This window comes from Ostrinia furnacalis, unplaced genomic scaffold (assembly GCF_004193835.3).
Source record: "Ostrinia furnacalis isolate ACB-3 unplaced genomic scaffold, ASM419383v2 OfSCF7406, whole genome shotgun sequence".
NCBI lineage: Eukaryota > Metazoa > Arthropoda > Insecta > Lepidoptera > Crambidae > Ostrinia > Ostrinia furnacalis.
In genome coordinates, this window is record NW_021137645.1 from 6,297 (window position 1) to 14,956 (window position 8,660).

At 35.4% G+C, this 8,660-nt stretch overlaps 2 protein-coding genes across 2 annotated transcripts; both read left to right on the forward strand.

Annotated features, from left to right (window-relative positions):
- The first annotated feature begins 568 nt into the window (after positions 1-568).
- Positions 569-2,208, forward strand: LOC114364429 (uncharacterized). Its single transcript, XM_028320597.1, has 2 exons — positions 569-808; positions 1,234-2,208. Exons 1-2 carry the CDS (start codon positions 663-665, stop codon positions 1,382-1,384), a joined length of 297 nt encoding a protein of 98 aa, XP_028176398.1. The 5' UTR covers positions 569-662; the 3' UTR covers positions 1,385-2,208.
- A 674-nt stretch (positions 2,209-2,882) lies between these two features.
- LOC114364427 (uncharacterized) lies at positions 2,883-5,139 on the forward strand. Its single transcript, XM_028320595.1, has 4 exons — positions 2,883-3,114; positions 3,559-3,755; positions 4,434-4,600; positions 4,873-5,139. The coding sequence occupies exons 1-4, from the start codon at positions 2,955-2,957 to the stop codon at positions 5,072-5,074; spliced, it is 726 nt and encodes a 241-aa protein (XP_028176396.1). The 5' UTR covers positions 2,883-2,954; the 3' UTR covers positions 5,075-5,139.
- The last annotated feature ends 3,521 nt before the right edge of the window (positions 5,140-8,660 follow it).

The window sequence follows — 8,660 nt, forward strand, 5'->3', positions numbered from 1 at the left end:
CTTATAGTCAATCCAGGCAGCAGAGAGAGCCTTCCTGCTCCGCCGAACTTGTTGGCTAATGGTCATGTCTATGAGGAGGAGCTCTTTAGTACCACGAGACCCAACCTTACATCCATTCTGAGCAGGGGCCAAAATATTGTTCGCGACAATATGCGTATTTTATCATATTTTATCCATTACATTATACCTACTTGTTGTCTGAAGGATTGAAGATTCTATTGTGATTGTAAACTTTTTACAAAATTATCTCTACGAAATGACAGAAGATTTTCCGTGGACATTGAATAGTGATAATGCTGATAAAACAGATAAGATATTGTGTGTTTTTAGAAATGTTACTTACACAATATAAAAATATGTTTCTCAAACTATACATAAATGCATGGAAATATTATATTAGCTCTCTAAGACTCCTCGTAGACTATTTTTTTTTTTGTTCGGCGTTAGTTTGTCCGGGAGTTAATCAGTGTATGAACATGAAATTACATCGATTTGGGACGTTTAATTCCTCATGAAAATTATAGGCTGGTCAAACTACCAGCCGACTGAACGAGGGACGTCTGTGGTCTGCAGAGTCTAACTCAATCCATGTGAAAAAATCTTTATGAGTCGAATCCTCTACATTTTTTTTCTTACAGACAAAAACTAAGGAGGTGGCAGCTATGTTTGCAATAATAGATAATATACTTTTTTCAAAATACGACGTGATGAAGGATCTGAATCTCGACAGTTTCCTTGATGACAGAGGAGTTGTAATAAATCCAAAATATAGAGGTCTTGGAATTGCTCAAATGTTCTTCAATGTCAGGTAATGCTTACAAACACCAATTAGATTTCTTTACTTTTTAAGAAATTTACAAAAAATAGGCTCAAAAACTAGTAATTTTCATACTAGGTTCTTTGACTAGGTAATTTTGTAAATGAAACAAAAAAATTCGTAAAAATTCATTCACGTGTTTTGACACAGAGGCGCTCGCGTTTCTACGAGTACCTATTGTATTAATTACTGATTTTGGTTCTCTCTCATAAATTTTACTGAAAGCTTTTTTCAGTTCTAATCAACATTGAACTTCGATACTATACCATATACCTACTTACAAGTAAACCATAATTATCGTAAATAATATAATCGTATGGAAATTACTTCAAAAGGTCTCACATGAACGCCTTCTATAATCCGATTCATAATTACGTTATTCTGACCATCATGTGATTCAACTCTTAATTTTTCAGGCGCCAGATATGCCATAACCTTGGAATACCTCTCACTGGAGCCTGGATGACGTCAGCAGGCTCTCAGAAGGCAGCGGCCCGTGATGGATGGGAAACAGTCTTCAAGATTATAATACGAAGAATTCGGGAAAGATGCTGGAGTCGTGTTTGAAGATGTACCACCTTCCTGTAAATTTATGATCGCCAAGCCATTATCGATCTAGTCGGATTTAAGCTCACTTTACTAGAGTTTTTATTCTGTACTAGTGGATTATTATAAACCCTGTACTCTCAGGGTAGCATTGTGGCAACTTCTGCGAAAATTTAAACCTTACCAAAGAAACTTAGTCTTAATTTCCAATTTGTAGCATTAAAGTAAATTTTGAGCACTTGAGAACTGAGGGCCCATCGTCTGATTGGATTTTCTTTATTTGCAGTAAGTAACTATGCAGAGCTTTTATTTTAGTATGTAGCCCTACGATTTACCTCCTAAATATTACCATTTAATCAAGTTAGCAGTAGCGAAGAGGAATCGAAGTATGATATGTCGATGATTAAGTTATTAGACTAAGAGCTAGTGAACTAGACTTACACTATAATATAAAAGCTGAAAGATTGTCAGCGCATGCTCCCAACATAGGTAAGAATGTTGGTGCATCATGAAGTTTGGGTAATCGTGACTTTGGCAGCTGCCCTAAAATGATTGTCTTTTGAAGGAGTTTCTGGCTGATAAGAAAACAACTTATTTTTTATGGGACAGGAGGCAAACGAGCAGACGGCTCACCTAATGGCAAAACTTCTAATTATTGCCCAAATATTGTGTATAATCAACTTTTATGGCATAACGTAAGTAGAATTACAGTCTGATGAATATACCGTAAAAGTTAGGCTTATGAAAAATACCTGCTCACTATTTTATTCAATGTCAACAAATATGTTACATACACTGGTCATCAAAAAAATCGACCCTCCTGCGACAAGCACTTTCAAACGTATGCATTTCCACTTGCCACAAATGTTGGCACCATTTGAAAGCCTAGTTCTAAAGTTCATTTCATTAAAGGAAAGGTTTTTAACCCAAAAATGTGTCTTTAGAAGGATCCAGAGGCACTTCTTCAAAAAATAGGTAGTTACGCTTGAGCCCACTTTTATGGTTTTAATACTGTTAAGTTGGGATTAATCGCTATTCATCTATTAAAGAGGACACGTGAGATCATTATTTGGTTTCATAACCATAAAAATTGGTCTAATTGATCCCAGAGGTGAGCCCAAAGTTAGGTCTTTTTTCAAGTCACATTTATTGTATAATGTTAATCGTTTATTAAGAAATTAAATGTGTTTTCTTTATGTTATGTTAATGCATATTTATTGGGCTATCAAATAACAGCAATATTGTTAAGGCACCATGATTGGGTCAGTAGAAACGAGGTTTCCTGTAAAACGTAGGTGGGCCGAATTTTGTGATGACCAGTATAGTTTCATAATCTTATGCAAATAAACTATTATCGTTACCATTATCATTATCATTAAATCTCAATATTACACCAGCGGACTGATAAACCTTGATAGTACTGACGACAGCACATTAAGCTAAACAAAATAATGTCTTATTTCATTGTAATACAGGCAATTTTACAACAAAAATGTAATAAAATCTGCTGTAAAATAAATTTCTTGTCAGCCACGATTCACAGTTCATCATCAACAGTGAACGGGAGTGCACGTATTGACTTGTCGCTAAAATGTCACAAACACCGCGAATTTGGCGAAAATTCACAGTGAAAAGCAAAGATGGTGAATTAAAACTACGTATTCAGGACATACCGAGTGATCGTTTGGACGATCTTATCGATGTCTACATGAAATATTTCGCTCCGGAAGAGACGTGTTATAAAGCAGCAGGTAAAATGTTTTTAATTTTCTTTATTTATTAAGAAAACATCTAAAATTGAGCGGCGAAATTATTAAAATTATTTTCTCACTGTGAAAAAACCCGTGAAACCATTTATAAAACTGCGGAGACCCCATCTTCGAGACAGATAGAGAAAACTTCATGCATATTAAAAAGAAAAATGTTGGTAATGTTTAATCCAAAGAAAGAATGGAAACTAGTAAATTATAATAATTTGAATTAAAAATTGTTTTTTTCTTGAGATAAAAACTTTTCAACCACACAAAAATATTTAGCGTTAACCTTTTTAGCAAAAATGCAATACAGTTTTCTCTTAACCTCTTAATATGATTAATTTTAAAAGTTTCCCATCAGACTATTAAAATTTTCATCAATCTTGTTTATATTTTTTTCCGTCACTACGAATTTAAAATGATAGATTTTATCAATTTCAGGTATATTTAAAAATGAGGAGGCTCTGGCGGAATTGAGAGAATTCGTCACAAGAATGATCAATGACGTTGCTAAAAGTCCGCACAACTTAACAATATGTTGTTTAGATGAAGATCCTGAAGTTGTTGGAGAAATTATAGGAGCCTCTATAACAATAGTCGACAAGAAAGACGACCCTGAAACAAATTTGAATTTTACGGTTAGAAACTTTTCAATCCTAATTACAAGAATTAGGGCCGATTTTTCAATCGTCAAATATCTTTTGACTGAAGAATAAACTTGTCATTTTGACATACTTCCCATACTGAAACTGTCAATGTGCCAAACTTAGTTATCCAACGATTAAAAAATCAGCCCTTAGCCTATGGTTTTTACTGCATTATAACTCCTATCTGAAGGATTTAAATTTTTTTTTATCATTATGTTCGCAAACTTTGACAACTTATCTCCGTGAATTTAACAGAGGATTTTGACTAGTGGTAGACATTGACTAGTGATAATGCTTATAAAACTTTAGAATAAGACAGATAAATACCTGAACTATCGGCCGACTAAAAATCGGTAGTCTGCGCCTAGTCTAAGAATTTTTGTCGGCCGATAGTTCGGCTATCAATGTCAATCAATGAACACGTATGGAGTACGCTCATTACACCGATTTGGTATCGTCGACTGATTCTACAAACCAAATAAAAGCTGACAAAACTATCAGCTGGATATATGTACCCAACGAAAAATCTTTTAAAGCTTCAACCACACCAACGCGTGCAGATCGCCATCGCCGGCGCGATCGTAGGCCAATGACAGTCCGCGCGACCTGTCATTGGCCTATGACCATAGGCAGGGTAAGGGTCGAATCCTCTCCTTTTTTTTCTTACAGACAAAAACTAAAGAGGTGGGAGTTTGTTTTGCAATAATAAGTAAACTTATCTCTAGATACAACGCTTTGAAGGATCATAAGCTCGACATTTTTCTTAATGCCAGAGGAGTTGTAGTAAATCCAAAATATAGAGGTCTTGGACTTGCTCAAATGTTCTTCAATGTCAGGTAATTTTTAATAAATCAGGTAATTTGGTAACATGTAAATTCAAAAGTACGTATCGTATCTCCATTTTTGTTTTAACTCTGTACAGGTAGAGCCGGGTCTAGAAGCTTTTATCTCTCATTGAAAAAAAAAATAAACTGGTACTTTCTTCATAAAAACAATAATTAACCATTAATTAATCATCAAAAGTTCTCGTGTAATCGTTCATTACACACCTTTTGTAATCTTATTCGCAATTCACATTACCTATTTAAATCGAGACTTAATTTTTCAGGCGCCAAATATGTCATGATATTGGAATACCTCTCACTGGAGCCTGGATGACGGCTACAGGCTCTCAGAAAGCAGCAGCCCGTGATGGATGGGAGACGGCCTACGAGATGACACACGAAGATTTCGGAAAAGAAACTGGAATTGTCTTTGAAAACGTACCACCTACCTTTAAATATATGACCGGCAAGCCATTGCAAATGTAGTTGTTGAACTTTATAACATTATGTATTTAGGTACATTTAAATAAATACATTGCATCTGAAATATACATTATAATTTTATTATACTTAACAATTATTCATAATTACTTCGAGTTAGGCAGCTACAGGCTTGATTTTAATTAGTTCACCATAACTGCCACGACTATTTTAATTTCTTTTCATATTTGCATTCAACCGCTTTTCCACCGCTGCAACTCCTGTATAGTAGACTGTAGCTATAGCCAGGCCTGCAGGGCTAAGATGCGCGCCGTGATAAATTGCTATCGCGGCGTTATATCGATTTTGACGTCACTATATCGTTTTATCTACCGGCGCTAACATGGGGCACCCCGAAAATTATCATGTCATCTGTCAAAATGTGATAGTGATAGATTTTTTTTTTTTTGTGATAAACCTGGCAAGCCCTAACATGAAGCGCTAACTATATCATATTTTGACATCACGATAGGATAGGATGTGGTGTTTTTATCGTCCTCGATCCTTGCCCACGATAGCAAGACGATAGGAGATTAACTTTTTTGCAAGCTACTTTAACTCTATTTATTTATCATTTATAATGGTAAATTACATTTTACGACTAATTTGAGGCTAGTAAAATTCAAAGAAAGGAATCTAGCACCTTTGTGATACTTTTACTTCTAGGTGGAGATTGAGTTCTAGTTAAAATGGGGCGGAATGTGGTGACCGAGCTTCTTGTGTCTACATCAAACAGTGGCAAGGTCATTGTCAGAAATTAGCATTGGGTGGGATGTGTAATCAAACTTGCTATAATAACAATGAGAATAAATGAATTTTACTAATTTTATAACTTGATGGTGATACCATACATACATTCCACATTACTATCAATCTAATTCCTCTATGTGGTCTTTTTTAAGGGCTTTAATGTGACAGGATGATAATCTTGTACAATTTATTCCATTATAATAAATTCATCATCATCTCAGCCATAGGACGTCCACTGCTGAACTTAGGCCTCCCCCAATGCTTTCCATGTTGCCCGATGGGGCAGCAAGGTTCTGGGGTGGAGGCCGGGTACCGGAATACGCAGCGTGGGACGTCCACCCACAAGGTGGACCGACGACATCATAATGGTAGCAGAAAGGCGCTGGACGCAGGCAATAAATTCATTATTGCAGTGTAATTTCAAAATAATTCAACCATTATTTACAAAATCTTTATTTGGAAAACTTTTGTTTTACAATAGCTATTTATAATTTCAAATACAAACAGAATTCCATGAATTGGTTAGCCTAGCCAGTACCCTTGAAGTTTTTCTTGCTGATTGTTATTGTAAATTTTCATGATAGTGAGCAAGACTTGATTATAAGACACTGAGAGGTAAATAAGTAGTTAATATTATTCATGATAATTCATGCTAAATCATGTATTTCCTCCGCCATTTTCTGCAGATTGGCACCTCACGTCACATCATTTTACCGAAGTCAGCCCTATAGCTTCGGCGCAGTACCGATCACTGACGTTTGTCAACAAAACTTCTGACAAACTTGCTTGACTCTTGAGACAAGCTAAATTACACCATATTGTTAATGACATTGAGCATACATTTTTTTAAATACTTTCGCGAAGTAAAACTTCTGTACGTAGTACTTATTATTATTCTGTGCTATAGCTTCTAATCTTGACAATACAAACCCAACCAGCGAAGGCTAAATAATATTTTTCCCAAGCGAAAAGAAAACTATCACTAGAACGTTAACATCTAAAAAAACTAGAATGATTAATTATTGGAGGTCGTCGGACTCCATTAAATTTTAATACCAATGTACTATGTTTTTTTTTCGTTTGGGACAAGTAAATATCATTATGTAGGTACCTATACTTACTTACTTACTTGAAATACCTCAATGTCTCTGTTACGGTCAAAGTGATAAATGTGAAAATTATGAATAATCGCCGTTTATTATGAATAATTACCGCATGATTTGGTAAATAATGTGATTAATATGAAGTCATTTATGTGTGTATAAAACTAAATAGGCGGCTTAGGGGGTGGCCCCAAGGGCCACCCCCTAAGCCGCCGCACCTTAACCTATTTTTCACTTTAAATCAAAACATTATGTTATAGGCATCATGGAAAAGTAATATTATGCAAGAAACATTCCAAACTCATTATGCCAAATTATATTATATGATATCAAAACGTTCAAAAGTTTGGCTGTAGGTACACGAGCACGTACACAAGATTATGTTATCTTTTATGAAATTTGTTAGTACTAAGGTTGAATTATTAAATAATCACTGTTAAATGTGTCTGTCGGTAATTATTCATAATAACCGGTTATTATTAATAATTTTCAATCACATTAACCGTAACATCTCTATCAATAACAATGCACCAAAGATTAATTGCCACGTCCAGTCTAGACTCAAGACCACCCAGAGGGATTTGCAAGCGAATCAGAAAATGCAACGATTGAGATTATGCCCAGCATCGAATCAAGTTAGTTAGACACAACAGACAGTGAAGGGATTTTGTCGATACTAACACAGTATATATGTTACGGCAGGCCTGGCTCACTCCGCGCGGTACATCCGATAATTACCTACAGCGAAGCGCCCCGCCGGCGGGTATTATATCAGTCGAGTGTCACGCGCGCGCCCGTCAGGACGCTGGCGTGCGTTGTAGTATGATTATAATTCTATGATCGAAGTATTATTTAAAAATGGACATACAGAGAAAGAAATATTGTGCGGCGTTCGGGTGTTTAAATTCGAAAAGAAATCTACCGGATTTATCTTTTTTTTTCGCTTCCCAAAGATGCTGAAAGGTATGTTGGCCATGTAGGTAATCAATAATTCTTAGGATAGTATAGGAACCTAACCTACTATGACTACTGCTCAGAATGCGTTCGTTCGTTTCAGTAATCGACAAACAATTTAGGCCCTTAAGGTGTCAAGGCGTCCGCACAGTAAATATATGAGCTAAAGCAGTACGGAAACTAAGCCCTTTTGTCGAGTTAAATACCTACACTTCAACTGAGTGTTAGGGTTGTCACTCTTAATCTTTATATATTTAATAAGGTTCTTACTTACTTATTTCTTAAAACGTTTATTTAGGTTATTTCATTATCAAATACGTAATTTAATAAATTATTTGACTAAGTAATTAAAAAATATTAAATTAGGTACAATTCATCACTTAGTACAAAAGCGCGCTGAGCAAATTACTAAGTATAACAAATAGAACACACAAATTGTTAAGAAGCGTAATTACGTAATTTAAAAATAACTATTACAAAATCAGATGTAAGCATTTTATTTAAAAAGTAATATTTAATCATTTTTACCATTCAGAATTATTAGGAAGTTTAAAAAATGAAAGTTCTGGTTTTGAAGATGCCGAGTTAAAGTAGCCGTATACTACGCAATACACTCGTGGCAAAAATACAGCGGACAGCGCATGCAATAAAATTATTATTAAAAACACAACGCGCGCGACACCCGCGACGGATGGACTGCGAGGTTCGCTTAGAGCTCGTGTAAAGCGTGCGTCTGTGTGCGTGAGTCTGATTTCGAGCGTTTGTATGAAGCTTCCGTACTGTTT

What these genes read in the sequence shown, in the direction of transcription:
- LOC114364427 (XM_028320595.1), top strand. Translation starts at nt 2,955, where the DNA reads ATGTCACAAACACCGCGAATTTGGCGAAAATTCACAGTGAAAAGCAAA. An exon ending in AAACAAATTTGAATTTTACG is followed by an intron (nt 3,756 to 4,433) that starts GTTAGAAACTTT and finishes TTTTTCTTACAG; the next exon opens with ACAAAAACTAAAGAGGTGGG. An exon ending in CAAATGTTCTTCAATGTCAG is followed by an intron (nt 4,601 to 4,872) that starts GTAATTTTTAAT and finishes TTAATTTTTCAG; the next exon opens with GCGCCAAATATGTCATGATA.
- LOC114364429 (XM_028320597.1), top strand. Translation starts at nt 663, where the DNA reads ATGTTTGCAATAATAGATAATATACTTTTTTCAAAATACGACGTGATG. An exon ending in CAAATGTTCTTCAATGTCAG is followed by an intron (nt 809 to 1,233) that starts GTAATGCTTACA and finishes TTAATTTTTCAG; the next exon opens with GCGCCAGATATGCCATAACC.